This window comes from Gambusia affinis, linkage group LG05, assembly GCF_019740435.1.
Source record: "Gambusia affinis linkage group LG05, SWU_Gaff_1.0, whole genome shotgun sequence".
Classification (NCBI taxonomy): Eukaryota; Metazoa; Chordata; class Actinopteri; order Cyprinodontiformes; family Poeciliidae; genus Gambusia; species Gambusia affinis.
The window spans coordinates 4,074,480-4,100,596 of record NC_057872.1 but is presented as its reverse complement, the minus strand read 5'-3'; the positions used below and the strand labels follow the sequence as shown (position 1 = coordinate 4,100,596).

The 26,117-nt window shown below is 37.7% G+C and overlaps 1 protein-coding gene across 5 annotated transcripts in view; it reads left to right on the top strand.

Annotated features, from left to right (window-relative positions):
* The window catches only part of LOC122830714 (vacuolar protein sorting-associated protein 13B-like), a 297,339-nt gene that overhangs the window by 32,406 nt on the left and 238,816 nt on the right, over nucleotides 1–26,117 (top strand). For all 5 annotated transcript variants that reach the window (XM_044116313.1, XM_044116310.1, XM_044116311.1 and 2 more), the window contains 8 exons: nucleotides 2,171–2,293; nucleotides 2,653–2,790; nucleotides 4,194–4,281; nucleotides 6,369–6,554; nucleotides 8,866–9,035; nucleotides 10,226–10,420; nucleotides 12,509–12,633; nucleotides 23,593–23,777. In XM_044116313.1, coding sequence (XP_043972248.1) covers nucleotides 2,171–2,293; nucleotides 2,653–2,790; nucleotides 4,194–4,281; nucleotides 6,369–6,554; nucleotides 8,866–9,035; nucleotides 10,226–10,420; nucleotides 12,509–12,633; nucleotides 23,593–23,777 — 1,210 coding nt within the window. The remainder of the gene's footprint in view (nucleotides 1–2,170; nucleotides 2,294–2,652; nucleotides 2,791–4,193; nucleotides 4,282–6,368; nucleotides 6,555–8,865; nucleotides 9,036–10,225; nucleotides 10,421–12,508; nucleotides 12,634–23,592; nucleotides 23,778–26,117) is intronic.

Sequence of the window (26,117 nt, the reverse complement as noted above, 5' to 3'; positions counted from 1 at the left end):
TCAGCAGCTTTTAAATTTTTTTTCAGGCCTAGACTAAGTCAGAAAATAGTTTCCTCATTTTCCTAGTCGTCCCCCCTGAAACAACTGTAAACACGTTACTCTCTACGGATTCTGTCATTAAAAGATCCATCTCACTCGGATTATATGAACTATATAGGGTTATATGGCTGCTCTCCTCATCCTCACTCTGTGCTCTCAGGAAAGTTCAGGAGGAAAGCTTCAACATTCATCACACTGATTGGCAGTGGGATGCTGCTGTGTCTCTAGTTCATGCATCTTCCATTTGTGCCTGCCACAAGCTGATTGAATGCAAGTTTCTATTAGGGATACACTATTCTAATGCCAGGCTGGCAACAACCTTTTGTTCTGATAGTGATGTATGTGGCAGATGTAACACGTTTCTGGTGAATCATGTACACGTTTTGGCGTTGGGGGACTGAGGGATTCACATAAGTGACGTGTGAAGTTGTGTATGTGCTGCTCTCCTGTTTGCATTTTGAGTTATTGTGTAAAAGAAAAATTGTTCTATAAATAAAGTTGGGGGGGGGGTGACAGCAGTTGATAACGATGTTAATGCCAGTACATTGTGCATCCATAATTGTAATTATTATTTTTAATGTTAGTAATAATCTGTTAATCTTTTTTTTTTATTACTCCAAGCCCTTATTTTTAAATGCTTAACGGTTTTCCATGTTATTTGCAGATCGCAGTGTACTAATTAATGTCTGACTAGTACCTAAGTCTGATCATTTCCACCTTTCCCACCAAGACCTGCTTTTTAGCTTGATTTATCTGGGCAGATTTGGAGGGAAGTTTTAGCTTTATGGTTTCTTCCAGATATGAAAATTCAGATATTTTCAATTTCTGTCATTTATAGTTCTGTTGAATGAAAGGGTGAATATTCTTGGGCAGAATATGAAAGTGCTGAAAGGTAACTGGGTACCTAAAATGAAACCTGTGATATTTGATGGTGGGAGCAATAAGCCGAAACATTATTATATCTTAGATGTTTGCCAAAATCTTGGATGGTGAGATAATTAAGTCGGTGGTTTTTGTTACAGGCAAGTCGATTTGCCACTCTAGATATCCAAAAATGATTTGACAAATATCAAATGTTGTCTCAGGAGAACATCTTGAAGATTATTGCCCATTTCCATTCCATCTTGTTCTTAATGTCCTACTCTAATAATAAGGCCGTTAATGCCTCCAACTGGCTTCTCACTAATTGCTGAGCTCATATCACTGTCTGATCTGACTGAGGCAGTTTTGCCATTTTAAGAAATCAGTCTTGCTTCTCCCATCACACCGTGTGACTCGGGTTACTACCAAGATTTTTAGAATATCGATCTTGTACACTGTGACCAGTGAAATTTTTGAACTGCACAGTGTGCAGTGTTAAGGTCATAGCTGACTTGCTTTTCACATAGTTAGTTTGATGTTCAAGCTGATATGTCTTATACTGAGTCATTTACCAGTCGTGTTTGCTTTCACTCTGAGTGGGAGTGGAGTGGAGTACTGAACACATTTTGAATGAGGTTTTAGAAAGCGCCTATAATATTTTGTCAAAATTTCACCTAAAACACATATAAGTTTACCGTTTTCATCTAAACGGGTAAATACATGGCACTTAAAACTACAAAGTCTTTAAATATTTAATAAATATGCATATTGCTTCTTTTGTTGCTTTTCTATTCTTTTTTTTTCTTTTTTCTTTTCTATTCTTCGCATGTAGAGAAACTTACTCAAGTGCTAGCCGGCCAGGCTGTTGAAAGCGTACTACCTCTCTGATATAATGTTACTCATTTATAATGTGGTTGGTACTATGTTTTCATTTGGTTCCAGATAACTGTGTGGAGAGAGAATGGTGTTGAGCTAAACTCTTCAAGTCATTCTGTCAGTGTTCCTTTATTACTATTAATGTGTAAATAGAGAACATTTCAGAAAACTCTGAAACCCTCCGGTTGTTTGATCTGTAAGATCTCCATGCCCAGACCAAAACTGCTATTTGACTTTCTGTAGCAAAGACATTAAGTTACTGGCCTCCAATTTTGCAAGCTGTATATTTAAATTGGGCTTTTTTTTCAAAATGGATGTGGAAACAATGGTGGCACAGCAGGTTGGCTAACTGGACTTTAATGGTTGATGGAGATTCTTGCTCTTATATTTTCAGGTACTCATGATGGGGGAACCCTTCTTCAACTGTCAGATTGGCTTTGTCGGCTGTCGGGCACTGTGCTTGAAAGGCATCATGGGAGTTCGAGACTTTGAAGAAAATTTGAACAGGCGTGAAGAGGTAAAAAGAGCCTGACAAATCTTTTTATGAAGAAACTTTTAAGAACAATTAAAGCCAAAAATATGACCAAATCATTCTCTCTGTTTTCAAAGGAGGTTGATGCATGTTTGACATCGTTTAGTAGTTTTATTATTTGAACAAAATGTGCCATTTCTTATTCAGTAATAGTGGTATTGTCATGTCATGTATATCTGTATCCACTTACAGATAAGTAATTGTTACTTTCATTTTATGTACTTACTGTATTAGTTTAGGTATAAACATATGTTCAGTTTTATTGTGTTATAAATTTGAAAATGATTTTAAATAGATTTTTTTTTCACAAAAGCTTCTTTGATGTTTTCTTCTTCTCCATAAAGGATGCAGTGTTCTTCAGCTGTGGGGACAACCTGAAAAGTAAAGGGATGACTTACCTTACCAACTCTCTGTTTGACTACCGCAGTCCAGAGAATAATGGAGTAAAAGCCGAGTTCATCCTAGACTCTGCTAATCACAAGGTAAGTAGAACAAGCCTCTGGTAAATAGAATGACAAAATGATATCATCCAGATTACTCTGTATTTTGTTGGTGTTTGATTTTGACAGTGAAATTTTAGCATGATGCTATGTTAAGCTTTAGAATTGGTTATGTCCTATTTAAAACATAGTTCTAGTTTCATTTATTCATTGTTTTTACTGTGAATCTTATAATAAACTTCGATTTATTATTTTACCACTCTTACCCAGCTGGCTGTAATGGTCCAGCAACTCAAGTGTTAGTGTTAACACCATTGTTCCTGATAATCCACGGCTCCCTTGATCACCCCTGCAAGCATAAGTGTTGACTCTTCTTTGAAATGTTCATGACCCTCAATAAAGCTGGTGTTTGGATGTCCGTCCATCCTCCCATCCATCCCCTCTCTGTTTATAAATGGACGTTTAAGACTAACTCAAAGGTTCTGGTGTTAAATCATCATCAGAGATTTTGAAACCAGGCTGACTTTGATCCAAAAGCATGCCACATCCATTAGAAATCCCCTAATAAATATTAATCATTAACCTGTCTCTCTGATAAGGTTCTCCTGAAAAAAGCTGTTTAAAGAATTTTTGGGTAAAGGTGGGTGGTTGAAGGAAAGGACTGAGAGTTAGTTTAATCCTTTCAGTGATTCATGTGGAAGGAAAACTTACCTCCTGACCTTGCAACTAATGAGTTATAACAGTAGGCTTTTAGACAAACAAACTTTCAAACAGGAGTTTAAAATTTTAAGAAACAGTTTTTCCTTACAAATTTTTTTTATCTATTGTGAAATTTTTAAATAAATACATTTAGAAAACACTGTTACTCAGTGCTGACAACCTTTTCTGAATGAATTCAGACTGGAATTAATTTGAGCTTCACTTTATCATTCATTTTTAATGTTTCATGGTTTAGATACATTTGTGTTTCAGAGTGATTTTTTTTCTCCCACTCTTCTTTATTGTCTGTGAAACTGCAGACTGTGACACCTGCCTAAGAAAAACAAAAATACAGTTGTTTTTTTTAAATTAGTCAATCTCTTGTTTGCTGTAAGTTGTAAATATTTTAGACATGTTTCTATTTACACTAAATTGATCTCTTAGTGGTCAATCAAAGTTAGCAGTTTTTTCAGTTGTGAAACATTTACACAATTTACTTGCTCTTAGAGTGTTTTTTTTAATCTTAACTGTAAGGTTCTGTGTTTTTATTGGGATATTCAAAAACCCCAACAACAAACAAAAAGCAAATGTCCAACTAAGTAGTTCTGCCACTCAATAGCTTTTTATCTGTGATATGACCCTTACTGCCATATCTCCCTTGACCCCAGTCATTGCCACTCTTAAAGGCTATCAGTGCGTTTGCTGCCTTGTTGCCATGTTTACCGAACTCTGCTTTTGTCTGATAGGAGAGCTACACAGAGATAGCAGGCATGCAGCGCTTTGGGGCTTTCTATATGGATTATCTCTACACAATGGAGAACAGCAGCTCCAAAGGTATTGTTTCATTTCTTCTTCCTCACAGAGTTTGTTTGGTTACCTTGTCACCTCCTCTTTCTCTCTCTCTCACTCTTCCCTCCTTCCCCCTTTCTTTCTATCTCACTCCTTTTCTCTTTTCTTCTCCCTGTCAACCTGGCCCACTCAAGACTTGAAGAAAGAGCTCTCCTTGTTTCATTCACAGCCACCTGGTCCTTGACCCTCCCTGTCCTCACTCTCACCCCAAACTTACCTGCGGGGCAACTGTCAGAAGTGTTTAGTCTACGCTGACACATATTTGAGTTTCTCTCTCCTCATTGCTTGTTGAAACAATGTTTCCCCCTCTTTCTCTTTACCTGTAAGCTGTTGAGAAAGTGAATTGGCCCCACTTGCCTAATTAGGTGTCACTCTTCCTGGCAGAGGTCTTAAGATGGGCAACGTTCCTCATTCCTTAGCAGCAGCAGCAGCAGCAGCAGCAGCAGCAGCAGCAGCACTTGAGATTGTTTATCCAAATCCAAGAGATCTGAAGATCCCATTAACAGATAAACTGTTCTTAAATTGGAAATGTTATTCTTGGACCTTTTTGCTCATTTGCCTTTTTGCAGTTCTGGTGGGAAAGGTTAATTTTGTGCTCTTCTGTTAAAAAAAATAATTCTACCCTACCTTGTTGTCATTTATTTTATTTAATGACAGTAGTCCAGAACAATATCCTTACCTTGATAATGATTCTAAGTGGAGTTAACCATTTCATGTATTCCTTTAATTAACCATCTTGCAGTCTTACCAGACGGGGGTTGTTTAGACCTCACAAGTTTTCTACTCTGTTCCAACGGGGTCACACTGAACCCGCGTGTGCTTTTACAAGTTTTTTTTTTTTTTTTTTTTTTCTGTCTGGTGTCGAAATCTGACAGTCTGACGGGACAACCTGCCTGCTGCCCCTCTGTCCCACGTTGACATTTGCCGCGCTCCTCCTGAGTGTTGCGCTAAGACTGTGGGAGGGTTAAATAAAAAGAATAAATATCTTAGACTAAATGTGCTAATGTTTTTGTTTTTGTTGCCTTCTTGATTTTTCACTTTTATTTTCTGTTTTTGTGACAGTTTCTCTCCAGATTCTGCCAACTACAGACAATTATCTAATTACAGAAATCATTTCCAATCAAAAAGAGCTATCAAAGATATTTCTGACAACAGAAGAAGTGCCAGTTGTGTTTCCTGTGGGTCAGCTGTGGTTGTTCTGGCCCAGGAATAGCTCTTGCCTTCTTGAACATGCCTCTGATCCTATATTAACCCCCCAAATATGACTCGACTCTGCATTCCCACTGGAGTGCAAAGTCACAAACAAAATACTTACCCAGTCAGGTCAGTTAGATACACCTTAGAATAATTACTGCAGATTAAATTTATTTTTAATCTTGAGGAACGAGGACACTTTCAGATGTCTAAATCGGTGCTAATTTCGGCCTCCTCATCATTACATCGACCATTCTAACTATGGCCATCTGGTTAATATTAGTCGTAATCCACTGCAGCCCTATCTTACTGGGTGGGGGGAGGGAAAGTGGCAATACCTGTCGCCTTTTATAAGTTTCAAAAATCTGTGAGTTACAACCCTCCCTCTCAAGCCAATTCCATAAAAAAAACTTAAAGGTTGCAGTGTTTAACTCTGAGCTCAGCGTTTTGCTGGAATGTAATGGGAATAAAGCAAGTTTTGACCTTTTGTCCTTTTCCTCCCTCTCTGCTATTCTTCCACCCCGGTCTTTTATTTTTAATTTCTCTGTTTTCTTTTTTTTTTTTTTATTGCCGGGGAGCTTAGACTTTTAAGTGGACTTCTGGTACATGGGCCTGAGATGAATGAAGGGACAGCTGTGTGAGAGAACACGACATTTGGAATATTCATCACTTCGGATGTTCATGGCTATGTATTCTGCTCCCTGCTGCTGAGTTACACCACAGCTATCTTTGTAGTGTTATTCCAGGGAATAGAGGAGAATATAATACTGCAACTATTAATATGAAAAACAAATCTTTTATTCTGTCCACAAGTTCATATTTGGGGCTGAAAGAAGATACCATGAGTATTTTAAGCCATTCTACTATGTTTTTTGTAGGTTCACAAGACATTTCCGGGCTACATCCAGAGGAGTTGGTACCTGCAGTTCAAGAGACCTCCATGAAGAGGCTGGTGGTCGGACCTCTCGACATCCGGCTGCACAGTAGTGCAGCCCACCGCATCCTCAAGATGATCACCTGTGCCATGGATCACGAATATGAGCCTTATTGCAAACCACAGCAAGGTCAGAGTTCACTCTAGAGCATGTGACCAAGCCTCTCAAACTCCTGTTTCACTCTCCAGATCCTGTATTTTACCCTCACCATAAGGTGTAACAGTTATACTTTCTAATGTCTTCATCACATTGCTATCTACTTACACAATCTGTTCCTCAGCACACAGCTGTGCATAAAAGTAGCAACTTTTAAAGCCTTTTGAGGAAGTTTGAAGCCAAACACATTCTCTTAGTGATCATTCCTAGATACTTGTAGAGGTATGAGCATTCCCTGGGTGGTTGTGAAAGAGAGAGCAGTGTGCTTCTGTGTTTAATAGTTGAAGCACTAACATTGTGAAAGACTTGGAAATCAGTTTTTCTCTGGTTTAAACGACTTCACCTTTGGAAACAAAATATGACGGATAATGATCCAATCAGAAGTGTTGTCCTTTGGTCAGTATTAATACTTTTCATGCATATATATTCTCCTGTCTCTACTGCAAGGACAGGTATGAAAATATTCCCAGGTGGAGTTATAGAATGAATTTATACAGCTGACTATTAAAGGCAGTTACAAAAAATATCACGGAGCATGTGTATTGTCTTACAGTCTCAATTATACTATTTTGTGAAGATGTACTCATGCTGATTTTGTAGCTAATTTCAGATTTGTGGTCTTTGCAAATCTTTAACCTGTTGATGTTAATTTGATCAGGCTGCAGTTTTATTCTGTGGATTATAAGAAGAAATAATAACAGCAGTGAAAATATTATTTCTAGCCTTTTTGCTGTGAGCAATCATTAATTATCTATAACACAATTCAATGTCATGCAGTTGTGTGAAAGAGAAGTCTCTGTAAGACAAAGGGAAAGTAGTTACAAAGTTTATCATTTTAAATGAGCTTTTACCATTTTTAATCTGGCCAGCATTCCAAATAACGTCCTTCTCAATCTTTGAGAATTTCAAAAACCTGCAGGCATTTCTAAATCCAGAATGTTGTGTGACAAAGAGAGTTTGGAAACTTAAAAAGTTAAACCACAGCAACCCTTAATTCAGCTTTGTCAGTTTTCCTTGAAATAACTTCTTTACCTCTTTGTTTTAAAAACATTTCAGATACTGAAAACGGCTCCCATTGAGTCTTCTTCACTTATCCAGCATGAACTGATCAGAGCTTTTTGTGGCTCTGATCAGAAAAATATCTTTTAAATTTCTGACCTGTTTGTCAGCTGGCAAACTGAACTTTGGTTGACTCCAATAAGTTCACAATATTATGCACAAAAGAAAAAAAAAATGCTTATTTACAGAATGATTTACCTCTTGTTTATAGACTTATAACTTTTGAACTAGGAATAATAATAAAAAAAAGTAATAAAAACAGTTCAATTTTGGTTCCTCACTTTTAAATCTTGCATGTTTTGTATTCATTTAAGTTTTACAAGTAGAATAATCTCTGGGAAAAGAACAAATGCTGCTCGGTTGTCTTTTCCATTTAATTTGGGTATTATTTAGTCCCAGGATCAAAGTACAGATTTCAAGGGATTTTGGATTTTTCAAGTATATTACACTGAGTTCTGTTCTGAATGGTTAAAGACAATTTGTCTTCATTACCACTTTCTTGTGTCCAAGCTCAATTAATTACCTAATTGTGCATTGAGGATATCTAGTTGAACCCTGCCACTCAATTCGTTTTAGACAGAGCAGTGCTAGTCTAATCTGAATCATACTCCAGGTTGGCCTGGAGTATGATTCGATTAGGTTCTGGGACCACCATGGAGGTGGGAGCCAAGCCCATCAGAATCCTAACAGACCTAAAAGAAGCCAGTGTCCCGGAACCAGAGCCAAGACCACAACAGAAGGCTACCTCAGGCATAAAACATGGTATTCCTCATTAAAGGTGGGCAGGTTTGACTTTACTGCTGCCTTTTCTGTGGGGTTATAATTATTGATTTTATAAAGCTGTTCATGAACATAGCTACTGAAAAGCACTCTAAAGCTCTAGTGCCAAAAGGCTTCAAATATATCAGTTGTGATTTATTTGATGGTTTCTTTTATTTTCTGGAAACCTGATTATGTAGTTCATGTAGCAGGCACAGTGGGATGACACAAAATCACTGAAATTGATTTACTTGCCAAACTGTAAGTAACCGTAAGATTTACTTGCCAAAATCCAAATGAACTCCTTACCGGATTGCTTGCTTTATTAAACCCCTGACTACTCATGGCAACATTCACTCTTCAAATTATACTCTGACACTTGCAATTTAACATCAGTATCTCGCCAATATCTAAAAGTAAATAATCTAAGGTAAACTTGTGTATTGGTGTGTGAATACCTCTGCAGAAGCTATTGAGGCGAGCCATGGTCCAGCTAGTCCAGAGGAGATCTCCCGTCTAGAGGAGTTCATCCCGACCAGACTCACTTCTGTCACGCTGCTCCAAGTCTCTGTTACCATCTCCATGGCAGAGTTCAACCTTCTCCACACACTTATTCCTGTCATCTTGGGATATAAGGTAGCTCCTCAACATCTTGTTTTTTCTCCACTCAGCAGCCATCTGTCTTCATTCTTGCTGCATATTTCTTTTACGTATTTAAAAGCGTCTTTAAGTGCCATGAAGGATTGCATGGTAAAAATCTCTAACAGATGCCAAGTGAGACTTTTGGCTTCATCCAACAAAGTCTGACACTGATTTTGATCCAAATGTGGTTAATAAATATTAGGCTCATATGGAAATTAATTGCTAAATGTTTACATTTTGACAACTTGCGTTATATTTTGCAATATATTTTGAATCAGAAACCAATTAAAGATAGCTTACAAAGCATGGCAAAGATTTGAAAACTATGAAAACCAGTCATATTTTATAAACCCCAAAACATCCAGCATCATTTTAATGTTATAATTGTTAATAATGTGAGCTGTGTGGTTTGGGATGGAAGTCATGTTTTCTTTCTAAACTTTAATAAGATTTTAACAATTTTCTTACCAGGATTTGATAGACTAGTCGCAAGCTTCTGATCTGCCAAGTTAATTGACGCTTTGCTTGTATTTCTGTGACGGTGATGACATCACAGCAAAAGGGTGTTTTTTTAGGTTTGCTGTTTTAAAAAAGATGCAATACAAAATAAACCATTTGTAAAATGTATTTTTGATTCATTTTAGTTGAGCAGAACTTTATTCTTATAATTACTGACCACTGGTGATGAACTCCAAATCTTGACATCACTCTGATCTTTAGCTCTCTTCAAAGTTCCCAGTCTTGACTTTGACTTCATCAGACTTAAATTTCAGTACCCCTCCCATTTAGAAATATGTTAATAAAATTAAAAGCTTAGTGCAAGTCGAAAGCTTCCAGGGATATGAATCATTTTGGGCTTAACTGGTGATAAATTGTCATATCCTGAGGAAAGATGACATAAAAATGTTAAGCATCACAGAAGTCTACAGCATCTTTCATGCTTGTATTGAATTTATAGACTACACTTTATTTACATTTAAATCCAAGTTCATGTTCCCTTTTTTTGTCAAACTACTGATTGAAGTAGTTAAACTGTCACTGCTGTATCAGACTGAATCTAAAGTAGAAACATTTTAGTGTTATTGTCAACTCTGAAGCGTATTAATGTGAGAATGGGCTTGAATAGAAATGCAAGGATCATGTAGTCTTTGTTTTAATCCTTTTACTTTCCCCCCCCTCTTCAGGCTGCACCAAGACCAGTTTCTGTGCCAGTGTTTCAGCCACTGCACCCCCTACCGTCCGTGCAGTTTCAGGTGGAAAGGGTGAATTTTGACCACTCTGTTCCAATGTATGGTCCAGAGCTGGTCAGTACGGTCAGTAGCCTTAGCCAACCCCCAGACAACCTGCTCCACCACTGCTACTCACATCTCTACCTCAAGGTGAGCAGGAGAAGACTGGTGAATTTTACTCATAGCTCTTCAACTAAAAGATTATAGGGAGTTCTTTTGCTTTAAAATATAATTTACATTAAATGCACAGGACATATTTTAAAACATGTCTTATAAAAATAAATATTTTATCCTCTGCTAATTTTGTAAATGTTGTTCCTTTATTGTGGGGAGAGACGATATCAACCAAAAATCCAGAAAATGCATTACGCCATTTGTATGTGATGAACTGAAATATGATATTTCGGGAAAAACATGGCTTAGAAATTGCTGCAAAAGCTTTTGTGGGTAAGCAGAGCACTAAGATATTTCTGTAGTTTGTCAACAGGTCTGCCAAACTCTTAGGAGGGATTTTTATCCAATCCTGCACTTTGTTGAAGTGTGGCTCCCTTAGATCAATTATGTACTCATGTTACACTCATCGTTCAGTCTATTAACTGCAGAAGTTCTTGTTCTTACCTCACCAGGCGGATAAAGAGCACTCAGTTAACATAACCTAACCAGTCTTCCAAAAAATGTGTGGACGGGGCTAAAGTTCTCGGTTGTTAACGAACTAGAAGGATTTCAGTGGTTTAGTAAAGTAGTATGCTCAAACCAGCTGAAAAAGTACAGAAAATGTCTTGGTGCTATGGTTTCAAATAAAGGGTTTTCCACCATGTTCTGCTAAAGGATCAAATAGTTATTTTACTCAGCAATGTGCAAATCAGATTCTAATGGATGATATAACTCTCTATTGTACATTTATTTTTGTTTTAAAAGAATAATCTCACTACATGTTGTTTGCTTTTTGTCAAGACAAATGAAACCTTTAGAAAATGGCTTCTTAGGCCTTTATGTGCAACGTTGCAGTACTGTGATGCCTTCTTTCATGTCTGCTGTACTGTATTTTTGAAGTTTCCCTACAAATGAAGCATAACAGCAGGTATAAACCTTTTATGTTAAGTTAATATAAAATTCCTTCAGAACAAAGTAATACACATAGACTAGTCAGGTTAATGGCCAGTTCATCCTTTTCTAAAACTAACCAGACCTGAACTAATTTGTGTTGGACCAGTCTTCCAGGGTTTTGTCTAGTAGTGTTTTTAAAAGCAGGATGTTTACTGGATGTATTACTGCTCGTTCTTATCAAAGGGTCACTGGAGGGTTAACAGTCAACAAGTCAGTGGCTAAGGCCTTTTGTGACCAATCAGCATCTGTATCTGTCAGCGCTCTAACTGCCTCTGGATTTTGGCAGTGGGATCATGACAGGGTGGAGGTCACTCTGGCTGCAATTCACCTTAATCTATGTTTTATTACCATGACACTTTTTGTCAGTGCCATGGTGTCTGTTTTGAAGGTAGCGTTTATCTCATTTCTTACGTTTCCAAGATTATTGGCAAGAGCTCAAAGATGTGTATTAACTTAACAAGGCTATAAAAGAAAACTGACATTATTTCTATTTTCTGATAAACTGTAAAATTGCATAGTGATCTTGTGACAAAAAAACCTTAAGTTCTGTGTCTTTCATGCAGTTTATGAGGCTGATGTTGCCACCACTGTAGCAACTACATGACTGTCTGTTCTGCTCTAAGAATGGCGTGCTGTTTCAGATTGAGAAGATAAGATCAATGTACATAACATGCTTAATAGTGGTGTGATGTATTTCCATCCCAACATTATAAATCCAAACAACTAAATGGGATATAAAAAAAGAAAACTAAAACAAATATAGTAAAACAGTTTTATTTTGGAAGGTGTTATTACTCTGGGATATATTTTTTGTGGGAGTTTTGCATGTTGTCTAATGTATGGGGATATTGTAGCTGAAGTGCCCAGAAGGAGGCCATGTTGTCTAGGCTAAGCCTGAAAGTGACATTTGTAAATCGCGGTATATTAATAACAGGATGACAATTCTTAGGGACCTTTTCTGAATTTTTAAATTAAGCATGAGTCAGTATGAGACAGACAAACCACACAAATATTATGAACATATCTCCTGTTATGGATGACCTTTTGGATACAGTAATTGGGTTCAGTTGTGCAGCAGCGTGTTTTCCGTCTCAGTCCATCTCCTCTTTAACCTTCTCTGTCTCCTTGCAGGTTTTTGGGTTCCAGGCAGGCTTAACATGCCAGGACCGCATGGGAAGCTTCCTGCCTCTCATCTCCATCATCCCTTCTTTCAGCACAGCGATCTATGGAAAGCTCATACAGTTGCCTGCTTATTGGTGAGCATGTAAACTTTTGTTTGGTAGAAATTTCTGTGAGTAGTAGTACAGTAGATGAGCCACACTTTTAACGTTACTTTGAATTCACAAAAAATCAACACCAGCCTGGGCAAGAGGTAATTTTGAGTGCGGTAAAAGTAAATTAAAAAAAAAAAGTAAGAGAAAGATGAGAATAAAATGAATATTGACTCTTAAAATTGATTAAACCAGTTTTTAGTTTTTATCTTCTTGTACCATCACCTTTTTTTTATGATGATCTCAATTTAATGGGTTTGAGTTGGTATTGCTTAAGAGAGACTGTTTAGGTTGTTTGTTTGCTATAACTTCCTTTTGAAAGTTAAGCAGCTTTGTAAGGTTTTTTATCTATATGGAGCAAAAAAAAAAAAAAAAAAAAAAAGACTGTTGCCATTATTCACTCTGTCACCAATCTCAGTAACCTGCTGCACTTGGGGAAAATCCCACTCAAGCTCACCCTGTGCCCTCTCTCACACCTTGCAGTCAGAGTGCCTGTTAAGGCAGGAAGCTTGTGCCAGAGCACCATCTTGGGAATCTATTTCCCCTTTAGTTCAAATTTAAACACGTGAAGACCTGCAGATGGTCTGCAGATTAGACACATAATGTATTTTCTGCAGAGTGGTTGCTTTGCTGGGAAGATAACCAGGGTTGAGCTGGTGCTTTGACAGAACCTGAATGTCTCTTCTCTCTGCTACTGTGAAAATCTATCTGCAGTCTGTCAGCTCTTTGCTCAGAGCTACACTCTCTTCCCCAGATTCACAGCCTTCCTTAAGTAGTTGATTCAGAAGCTTTATGCAACAATTACCTGTTACCTTAAAAAAAAAAGAAAAGAAAAAAAAGATCAATAGGAAGATTAGTTTTGATGAAATAAGATTATTTTATAAATATACTTTTAGTGGGTCGCAGACTGTGGTAGTGAACTTTATGAATTGTAGTGTTTACTTATCCAAACCATTGTTTCTCTCATTTCTCATTTCTCTAAACTTTTTGCCAGTTTACTTGTCCTTGATGTTAAATATTTTGGAGAAATATTGAAATATGGTTGTTATCGACGATTTGTTCAGTTTTTTTTTCTTTTTCAGTATTTTCCCTGCAGGCAATAGTTGGGGCAGTTTGCTGTGTAACGCTAAATAGTCTTGACTCAGAAACTTGGCCTCTGTCATTTCAGTCAATGTGACTCATATTTGACCCCCACCTGTCTTAAAAAGGAAGCAGCTTGCCAGACATCCTACCTCTTGTATTATCTGTCACTAAATTCAAAACCTCATAAACACAGCTTCCCAGTTTGCTCCTGGAAGAAAGGTGATAGGCAGGTTTGACAGTGTGCCTCATGGACTTTTGTTAGTGAAACACCAGCTGTAACAGGATGTCTACCTTTCAAAAAGTTCCACTTTTGCCTTATCAGTTCACTCCAAATTTACCCCAAAGTCTTGGGGAAAACAAAGTTGTTGCATGGCAAATTTGAGATGGGCCTTTGTGTTTTTTTTTGGTGGGTAAAGGTTTTTGCCACTGAACTTTCTTATTGTATGACATTCTTGTCCAGTCTCTTTTGTATTGTTGGACCATGAACTCTAAACCTAAAGATGGCAAGTAAGACTGATGATGTTGTTGACTGTTGATGTACTGATATAGTAACTTTGGTAAGCTGTCAAATTACCTTAGGCAGCTAATTCTCCTGCCCAAGAATACTTTGCAGTGAACCCCAGGGATTAAATCAAGTGTGTCAAAAATGTAAATGTTGGTTGTGATGCTTCTATGATAAATTTAGTAAATGTAGCAAATTATTACTCATCTAGTAAATCCATCGGCTTCCATGACTGTGAGCCTGTATGTTGGTTCTTATACAGACAGTAATGGTTTACTGATAAATTGTCTAACTATTATACTGTGCTGGTTTGTATAAATTTGCAGTGATGATGTGTATGGACACCCAACCTTGTGAACAACTCTGTTAAACCTTTTAGTCTATATAAATCCCACACCTACTTCACTCCTGTTCCCCTCATGAGAAAAGATGGAATAAGGGGAGACAGTGTACGTTAGAAGTGCCACCTGCATTGATTTCCCTAAAACCTAGCCTCACTCTCACTCAAACACGAGTGCATACGCATGCACACTTGCGCTCACACCATATAATATTGCTTATTCAGGGCCACCTGACGGCAACAACATATGGAGGCTGGCTGTGGCCCACCAACCAACCAACTAACCAGCAGCAGCTTGGTGTGGTTCGTCGTGTTGCAGGCCATAATTCAAGCCTCCGCCAGCTTTTATGTGGCATTTTTAGCAGCCCCTATTAGTTGCACAGCTATTTCTGAGGGGATCATTTTTTTAAAGCATGAAAACATGTGGTATTACAGGTGCATGTTATACAGCGTCTGAAAGAGGACTTAGTTTTAGACTGGTAGCATAGAAAAGAATGTTGGTTTTCCCTTGATATCTCATTATTGGTCGCAGTCTATTACCCTGTCCCAGTTAAATTCCATTTTTAGCACTAGCTGTGAGATTTCTTCACTTTTTTATTTGAAGTTTAGAAGTGCCTTACTATGTCTGGCCCAGTGGTCTAGACTCTAGATTAGCTTGTGTTGTGATTTATGAAGTCTGCTTGAGGTATCTGAGGCATGAGGCTTCTGGTGTGATTGTAATGCCTCATTACTCCTGTTCATAGTTACTCATAGCAAGCTGCTCCTGGTCTATGTCTCCAACTACAGCCAAAAGCTGGATGACAAATGTGTTTTGTATACTTGAATATAGAGCCAAGTTAAATTTAGACAAAAGTACTTGAGCAGGATGCACTCATGAGAACATTGATTGTGGCTTTGACATTTGTGAACTAGCCAAATTTGCAGGCGATATCCTTAAATAACAGAATTTGGATTGTAAAAACTGTGCAGTAGATGTTGCATTGTAAAATAAATAAATAAATAAATAAATAAATAAATAAATAAATAAATAAATAAAGACGCTTTGAGCACATTATGGAATATTAACAAGGATTTTTTGCTTTCTACTCACTTGTTGGATCAGCACATACTTCGAAGCAAAATTTGTCATTATGATTTTAAATGTTTTAGTAAAGGTAGTTATAGCAGCCTTTGTATATAAACACTGTACTTAAAAGTTGGAATATGGCATATGATGTAATTATGTTCCACGTTTTACTCAAAGCCATTTCATGTAAAGGATTCTGAGCTGCAAAGTATTTTTTTTTTTTTGTTCCACAGTCTATAAAATATTTTGGCCTACTCTGCAGAAACAAGTTTTTTCTCTTTTGCGTCTGGTGTTAGACAGTTTTATTTGGTTTTATGGCTGGAGGAAATCAATGGATGTATTGAGCCGTGTTATTTTAAGTAAATGACTTGAGAAAAAGCAAATCTTATGTCCTCAGTGATTGGCATTCCTGCTATAATAAGCCATATATGCCGTCCTTAGAACATTTGATCACATCAAAAGTTGAAAAGTAACGTTAGCAGTGCAGCAGAAGTGCTATTCCTTCACTTATTTCTGTGATATATTTTACCCTCAGTCAGCTTGGGTTTTAATTTGTCCCAAAGATGTACATTTCATGTTGTAATGCCAGGAGGCAGCGTTAATCCAATCCAAGAAAATCTACTAAATTTTAACTTGACCATTAAATAGATTTTGTCATGTACATTAAGAGCACCGTGGCACATATAAGAGCAGCTGGAGATGTTTTCAGTTTACTGAAAGACTCCCATTAATTCCTGAATTAGTCATCTGAGGACCTGACACTGGACGGAAGGATAACAGTGGGAAGGATGGATGGATTATCAGCTCTCTGTGGATTATTATCTCCTGTGGTGTGCATTCCACTTTCCTTTCCTCTCCACCTGCCTTAAGTAATACTCCTTTTTCTTCCAAAAAGCAAGAGAATAAAAGTGAAATCTGAGATGCAGAAATCATTCATAGCTAAATCTGAACTTTATCTCCATAAAGTGGGGGAAAGCTTGTTCTGTTAACTTCAATTTCTTCTATCCTAGTTTTCCTCCACAGCTGGACTTGTTGAACAGAGGCAGAAAGTTGAATGTCCACTAAACCTCTGGCCTTCTGATGAGTCTTTCTTTAACGCCTGATGAACCGCATCATTGTCATTTTCTCGCCTTGTGGCCTGCAGCTGTCTGAGGCACTTGATTAAAACATTTCTTTTAGTAATCCCTATGTAATAAAGCTGTCTCTGGAAAGAGAGAGCAAGAAAGGGTGAGAGAGCGAGTGTAAACTTGTGTGCATGTGTGTGCATTTTGGGTCAGGTTCTCCAGATGTCTAGATAGGGGGGTGCGAGAGTAAAAGAAAGCAAGTTTTTCTTGTGGAGAGTTTTTGCTCATGTACGATTGGGAAAGTAAAATATTGAGGATCATTGACTTCAGGAGCTCCCAAGCTCTACGCTGCAAATGCAGTCTTGGATACTTAACTTGTTTCCAGATTGGACCCAGATAGTTTTGCCATGCTGGATATCAGTGGAGATTCCAGTTGAGATACAGTAACATCATAATTGCTTAACTGTCCCAGTAGAGTAAGCATAAGAAACGATCTAAAGTGTAGAACATAGATAAAAAAAGTCCAGCAGTTAGGGTTTGTTGTGTTTTTAGCTTGTCAGATAGCAAATTGTTTTAATGTATACTTGCATACATTAAAATGTATGCAAGTATATAATTTTTTCTCCATTTATGACTATGTAATAGACAATTAAAAATGTTTCACAAAGAAATTATATTTAGTGTTGTTAAGTCTGCAGCTGAGTCAATTATTGCTTACATAGTGCAAGTAAAATGCTCGATATAAAATAAAATGCTTAATATTTGCACTCTGCTTTTTGCATCGTATTCTACTTCCATTAGTTAAGTGAACAAGTTGTCACTTAACTAATGAACAAGCTGTGCCTAACAGGCATGCCTCAACCTTTGAGGTCCAGTAAATACATAAAAATGTTGATGCAGGAAATAATAAACAGAAGTTTAATTACAGTAGTAAAATCTTTACACTTAAAAATGAGAAATCATCCACCATTACTTTGCTTACCATTTATCCCGTGGGTAAAAAGAAAAAAAAAAAAAATCTCATTGCTTTTTATGTGCCTAATTTTACAAATCTGTTACTGAAAGAAACATTTCAAGGTGGACTGTAGAAATTAAATAGATGAGGTATCACGAAAGAGCAATAAACTTGTGCTATAGTTTTTTAATTTAGTCTTGTTTTTAGACACTTAATATACTGTAAAGTGTTTGCTTGTTCAATAAATCTTATTTTGAAGAATTTGCAACTCATACTAACTAAGTCAAGTTTGTTGTAGGATAAAATTGGACACTTCACAGCAATAACCACTGGTTATTACCAGAGAATGCAGTAGGATGCTGAAAGTCCTTTTCTCCCTCCATTTTGGCACTGATTCCCCAAATAAGCTCTAAAAATTTAGAAACAGTTATTGTTATTTTGTGAACCTAGTTTAGGAATTGTGTCATTAGGAGTGGTTAATTAAAGTAGGTAGTGACAGTGAGTGATTTGAAATCATTTCAGATAAGGGATTGCTGGTCTTATGACAGTTGCTATCTATGGTATTTATCAGACAAATATGTCAGCCCTTAATTGATTGCACTGGCACTTCTGTGGACTTTGCAAATAGACACAGATAAGGTAAAGTAAAGAGAAAGTTTCACATGTTCTAGAGCCATGATATGTCCTTAGGAATGTTAAATCCTTGGCACAACTCATTGATGTTTTTGCTACATTCTGTGGTCTGACTCCCTGTTTAATGAGTTAATGTTCCCTAGTACTTATATTACCATTAAAGTTTTCTTTTTTTGGCAAACTCATTTGATATAGGCCTCTCTATTAGCTGCATTTTGTAACGCGTGAGACGACAGTTTGTTTGTACACAACATTATGCAGTTAATTACATAAATGTATATTATGGAAACTTTAAAGACTTTCTAGGGTTTTATTCTGGAACACTGTGTGTTTCCTGTTAACCAACAGGAATCACCCAACGGTGGGTTCACTGGATTCAACCTGATCAGAAGCCTTAACTACCCAGCTTACTTCTTTCAGCATTAGCAGCAGCTATATTCTCAGCTCTGGCCTAAGACAAAGGAAAGTCAGAGCAGCTCCTTTAATCCAGGATTCTGTTCTTTTAGTCAAGATTTCTATTTCCACCTGGCCATCCAGGAGAATTGGAATGTACATAGAATGCTATATTTTTAGCTTTGCTCCTTTGGTTCAGCTGTTTCACCATTGTAAACTTGAGTACTGTCTGGATTGCTGCAGACAAGGCCCCATCAATTTCCCACTCTATTGTACCATCAAAACAAACAGATAATCAAACCCTTCTGCTTGAAGGAACAGTCCACTTTATTCTATTCAAGAACTTTGACGTTGCACTAAAAGGACCTGACTCTCATCTGAGCCGCCACACATATGGCTGTAAATTGCTTTAATGCATGCTAAAGGTCATAACTTGAAATACCAACAGAACCACATAGTCTATAAAATGCAAAAATGACAGTGAGTCTCCTAAAGCTCTTGCTGTTATACAATGGCTGGATTGCTCTTAAGGCTCCCACATACTCAGACATTCTCCGTATATTCTGCGAACTCCACACGCACTGTCCATGGACTGTTGAGATGTCATAGTCGACCATACCTATTACCTACATTCCTTGTGACAAATTCCTTCATTTCCCACAATCTGAATGGATACTAGCAAGTTTGGTGAGCTAGCTGAGTGCCTAGCTGTATTTCTTCTCCACTAGGGAAGCCACAGCCACTTGTCAGTGCGGCACAGACAATGGCATTCACGCTTTGTGTTCTTGCAACTGGTTGCACCGACTCTCAACTTTGTCAGCGTGATGTTGCATACAAAACAGTTTGATGTGACACATTCCCACTGAGCAGTTTACTGTGTGACACCAAGTACATGGTAATAAATATTGATCGGCAGACGTCTGCTTCGAGGACGTGTCTATCTTAATGGATGCGTTTTTTGCAGCAAGTACCACCAAATGTTTTGAAGGACTTCCATCACCTCCTTACCAAATCTTTACCCTTCCAAATATCAAAGCTGAAATGCACTCTCTGGTTACCCATCTTAAATATTCAGACCACCTGTCTGGTATTCCATTCCTTAGGTCTTGTCATAATGGACCACCCACAACACCATAAAACAATATTTGAGAAGTCATGTTAGCCCCACATTGTCCAAAGTCTCAAGTCTTTTGGCTTTGTGGAGATTTTAACAGGCTCTTCAACCTTGCAAGTCCATTCAGCGTCACTGTTTTTCTGCTTTGTTGCATGCCAGAATTTTCTAGAGGCCACCTGGATGGTTGTGTTCCATTTGTGTGGTCATGAGAAGAGACAAGCAAAGTCCTAAAGACTTACTTTTTCATCTTGATCATCTTAATTATCTCAGCTACCTGCTTTGTCCACCACCAGTCTGCTAGTTTCACAAACTATATGTAGGCTGTGTTTTTTCTGATCTTAATGTGGACAAACGTTGAAACCTCTCTAGGAGCTGTGAAAAAAATTTCAAGAATAGAGGCCAAAGCGGATGATCAGCTGATGGTTCTGCCCCTCTCTCCATCCAAGTGTCCAAGACATAAGCCACTGACCTGCTGTCATTAGAAAACGATATTCCATCTTTGGCTTAAAGTGACCTGGTACCAAATACACTTTAGGTGCAGATTATATTCAGATCAGGAGGGCTATTCCTCCAGATCATATCCTTCCAGGTGTCTCAGTTATTACCCACATGGGAGTTGAGATTGCCAAGAAGAACAACAGAATGTTCAGTTTGGATCTTTATTCAGTGAACCATACTCATCTGGTTTAGATAATCTCAACGGCTGTTTAGAGCATAGGTATAAACAATGAAAAACTTCCCTTTTACAACTCGAAGCTGCAATGAGACAACCCTCTCACTGGGGATCCTCAGCAGGGTGGCTTGCAATTAACTCAACACCAGTGTAATGTTTCTGCCTCAAGGCAAATCTGGACTTTCTGTCCTGGCACTGAGGTGGCATTCCATGTCCATAGAAGCAGATTATTACCCGCAGGAATCAACAACTCCAGGTTGCTACCTTCCACCTGGCTCACTTGGCACATGACCTCAGCTTCCCCTACTGCAGGTGATGAACTCATGAGAAGTTGGCTCCCTGTTGCTTTGCCTGTATCCTTAGTCATAGGAACCAAAACTTGAGCTTAATTTGCTCCCCAAAACAACCAAACAAAGATGAGGCAAGCTTTTTTTTTGAACAAGTAATACGTTGTTAGAGCAGTGGGATTCTTTTCAGTTTTGAATCATTACTGCTACCGACCGTGCTTTGGCTCACTAAACTGCCATTAGTAGTTTGTACTTGAATGTAAAGGTGTGTTGGAGTTTGTGTGACAGCACATGTGTTGGCATGGGATTTGTGTGAATTTCCAGAAATTTATCTCTGTTGTTTGGGGGATGTCTTCATGTTTTTTTAATCTGATTTGTACACAGTGTGTATAAATCCAGAATTAGACCTAATCAAAAAAAAAAAAAAAAAAGTTGAGACAATATAAATATCTCTGCTTATATCTTTAAATCTTACCACCGTATCTGCTGTTGATGCTAATCCATTATGACCTTTGGATTACTTTTGTTTTGCTCAAAGCCTGTGGCAACAGTGAAAAGCTTCCTGCCAAAAAGCTGTTTACCATGCTGCAGCAAGGAACACTGACCGTGCCAGCTACTTAATGAAATACGATGAGTGCCTGGCTGTCCTCACATCCAACATTCCCAAAACACCCTAATGAGGGTTTCTGCTTCTAATTTATTTTCAAGATCCAAGATGGTGTTCACAAAGAACTGGGTATATTATAATAAAACAGGTGCATAATTAAAATTTTAGGGGACCACATGCTCATGACAGCTCCCCTTAAATGCTATAAACACTCAAATAAGCCAACAAACTTTCATCCCTTGCCAGTCCTCTCATTGAAGTGGCTCTGCCAGCACATTTGCTCTGCATGTGGAAGCATTGTTGATGCTGGGTCGTCTTTGCTGTCTTGTGTTGAACTGCAATGTCTTCTAATGTGCTCACACACATGCACTTTGCGCACGTTTGAGCACACAACTTACATATTACACACGTATGATTTATGTCTTGTTGTATAATGCAACAGTAGGGATTGTTAATGCTTAAAAAACATGACCTTGCATAGTTTACCATGGTGCCATATGCATCAAATAGACATGGTTTTGGGTATGCTGTGTATGTCAGTGATGTTGAGGTAAGACTCGTTGTATTTGTCATGTCTGAAATTTCTTAACCCTTTTTGTCCCCCATTCCTTTATTCCTTTTTATCAAGTTCTCACACTTTTTGCCTTGTAGTAGACAGCAGTCTTCAGAAGTCAAAGCTTGCAGAATTGCAGCTCACACCTCTTGTCACAGTTCTGAACCACCCAGGAGTAGAAGAAAGAGAAGGATAAAGAGAGCCTTGGAGGAAAAAGAGGGAGGGAAACAGAGGAGCTAAACGATTGCAGAGCTGAGAAAAAGATCAACTCTGTGACATATCCCGCGCTCGAAACACCATATTCTGTGTGTGACTGAATGAAAAGCAAAGCACATCTCTGACATTTTCCAACCATTGTTAGGATTACACACATTTTATTTTCACTAAAATCACTGTTGGAAAAAAAACAAAACAACAACTTTGTTTCCGTTGTTGGTTATGCATGTGTGCACACACAGTGGCTCATCAAAAACTATATATGCAGAACAGTGTCCACTGCAGCACTGTCACAATAAGAAATGTTGGTGGACGATACATTGTTCCAGAAGTTATTATGATTTATGATGATATTGTTGAGACCATTTTTGAGTAATGTAATGGTAAAGGCATTATAATAATAATAATTTTGGTAGAAACAGAGAGAGAAAAGCACTATAAATTATGAAAATTTTACTTATTGAACTCCCTTTAATTTATCACGTGATTAATTGATTTATTGTGACAGGCCTAGTTCATTGCAAGTAAAGTGTAGCTTTGGACCTTTTACAATGGAGAGAAAAAAATGCAATAATCCTAGCAAGAAATCTGTATTTTCTGTGTTCAGTTGAAGCATCCAAGGTTTTTTTCTCCAGTATATTCTGATAAGATATATTTCTATAAAAATCAGCTTTGTTGCTATGATGGGCACAAGTGCTTTATTGACCTGTATACACTACTTTTCCTTGTTTGGGGATAGTCATGTTTGCTAAATGTATTGTTTTGTTATGTATTTGATCAAAATGACTGAAGAACGTTGTAGGATTTGAGTGAGCGATAGGCAGGTATCACAGTAGGTAAAAATACCTTTAGAAGATTTGGAAATGGTTAAACAAATAGAATGAACCCCATATAGTGAGTTTGTGTGCATGTCAGATGATAAATGAGACCATGGTCCGTTGAGGTTCTGATGGACACAGGCTCAGAGGTTTCCATCTCAATGCTCTGTTACCTCATCCCCCAGAACACTCAGCTCATCTTGTCATGTGTCTAGAATCTCACAAGTTCTCTCTCTGCTCTGCGGACGTATGAAATGTTAAATGTGTAGAGATGTATTTCAGGCTCAGGTTTCTAGGGTGTTCATCTTTTCACATAAATCATCATCAAAGTTGTGACAACGGGGGAGAGCAGGGTCAGAAAACTCGACCTACTTGCCAAGTAACCAAGGAAAGCTTGGCTTACCCGTTGTACTCTTTCGCTCTAACTGTTGGAATCTAGTTCATTTTACTTGGGCCTTTTTGACAAGTGATTTTTATTTATTTATTTTATTGTGGTGCTGTTTTTATTGAACAATAAAATTTATATACTTGAGTTTCTGTGTATCTCTACCAAATCAACTAAGCGATTATTTGCTCATTTGGAGCACATTGGAACATCTTCCTCGATGTAATCTTGCCTGTTCTGTCCTTTCTTTTGCAGGAGCAAAAGGTCATCAGTTCCCACCTCGGAGTGTATTTTTGAGCTTCCGCATTTTGCTGTACAGGCCACAAGGCCTCAGACACTTTTGCTTCATGCAATCTGTCAGAGTTGGACCCACAGTATGGTGAATGGATCCCCAGTTCCAATCAGTGAAAGTCTGCTTAATGAGGTGTTCAAAGCTCCAGGTAAGCAACATCTATGTGAAGTGAGACGATATTAGCTGTTTAAAAAAAAAAAAGAAAAAAAAAAGCAAAGTTATAGTATAAACTTTTACAATTTTATCAGTGACTACTTTATGTTTTTCCTTCTGTTTGTGTGTGTAAGAGTAAGTGTGATTTCCTCTGGACCTTTTCAGTGTCACATAGACTTTTAGATAAGTTTTCATTCTAATATACATTTACTTTTAGTGCTCCAGACAGTTCCAAAGAAAAAGTCTCCATTTACAGTGAGACATATTTGCAACTCCAAATGGTTCCACATGTGAATTTTCTTGATTTTCCTTATGCAGTTATGAGCTAAAAAGATCAACACTGTAATCCCACTAGATATAAAGAACATAGTATTTAGTTATAAAACAAGGAGACGTTGACATGTTTAGTTTTAGGTGAGTACATCTAAAATTCCTTTAAGTGAGCTTAGGTTTTAAAATCTTGTTTATGTACCTTGAATGAAGTAGCTGGAGGAAGAAATGAGTGAGATGCATGTGAGGGATATGAATCAGATTAGTAAGGTAGCAAAGTTGTTTATGGATAAAGCTGGATCGTTAATGCCAAACAAATTCAGCTGAGAAATCTGTAGCGGACTATAACTTAAAGTGAGTTGGGTCTTGTGAAAAGTTTTACAGTTATTTCTCAGGGCTTAACTAAATTGTGAGACTATGACTAAAGAACAAGTCACCCCGAGTGCAGCTAGTAATCTGGAGCCAATTCCTTACGCAGGGGTGCAAAAGATTCTCCAGATACATTGAGTTGCAGAAGATGGTTAAAGATATACTTTAAAAAAAAAAGAAATTTACAATACCTGCTGTCAAGTGTGAAATTATGTGATACTTCATTTCACCAAGAATCCCTTAAGGGTTAATTAATAAATGTTACCCCTTTTTAAAGAAAAGGAGGAGAGCATAAATTGAACGAAACAGTAGCACGTCTTATGACGGTAGCATCTGGACTGTTCTCTGGAGGGCCAGGGATTTTCCAACTCATTAGGATCATGTTGTTTGGTATGCTGTCAACATTCTCCTCCAGCCAGGCCAGCTAAACTACCTTTTTACTGTTGTGTAGCTGCCAAAATGTATGAAACTAGTCTCCCATGAAGTGAAGTCAAATATTCCTCTTCCCCCATTTTGCTGTTTTTTTGGAATGTGTCTTGAAAAGTGACATGGAGAAACATTTACACATCTGGCCAATATGCTGGCAGGTCAGGCAAAGTAGGGTGGGGGGGTCTTAATAGGGGACTGAAGTCTCAGAATGCATGAGAGTGAAGGGGAAAAAGGTGATGTATTAGGTCAGAATCTTTTAGTAAGGAAAATACTCACCATAAATTATATAACCAAAACCAAATATTTTAGATTGTGTATCTCAATTTGAATACGTGTCTATACTTTCCTCTGTAGCAATCCTCTTTAGGCACACTAATGTGAGTGTTGTAGTTAAGTGGAAAATTAAAAATTAAGATGATTAAAAAAAGGTAAAGTCGATCAACTTGAATTTAAAAAGCAAACACCGGTTTATTTTCTGAACTTGGTTGTTCCTGAGGCTGTGCAGGAACCACTGAGTTTCCCCTGGGAACTTGCCTTTCCACTTACTTTTTTCAGCAAAACAATACAGTCCTTTAGCTGGTACAGGTTAAGGCTTGCCATGACTCCCATAAATATTTATATTCATAACAATATGTGTTTTCAATGTACCAAATTTGTAGGGCTCAAGATGAGGCTGGAAAATATAGATAACAAAACGGTTTGCATTTTAAACATGTGGTTTTGTAACCTATTCGGAAAAGACTCTCTTCTCCTTTTGATGTTGCTGAGCCTTTCAGTGGTGGAAGGTGTTTCATATTGAGGTCTAGCTGACAGCACAGTTGGTCAGTGTCCTTTGTGAGGGAGAGTTATTTGCATATGGAGTACCGTACATTTAATTAGAGGGAAATTGGACTGTTTAGTTTAGTTGCTGAGGAAACATTACTGCTTCAGTGTTATTTGCATGCTTCTGATTATAATCTGAAGACCTGAGATTGGTATGCTATATAGCTGTTGATGTCATAAGATGACATCAGTAGCTATATTTCAAACGTCATGTGAATTTTGAGCGAACTTTTAAGATGTTGCAAAAAGAGGAAAAAAAGCAAGTTAGGTGAATTTCCAGCTGTTTGTTTGGAGCAAATCAATCAGGGCAGTGTTTAAACGCCCCGAGAAGTGACATTTTGGAACAGACATCTGTAATGCATGACACTTTGTTTTTCAGTCATCTATCTGTGGTGAATCTGTAATAGCCTTGTGCTGATAGAGGAAAAAACAGGGTCTACTTTCT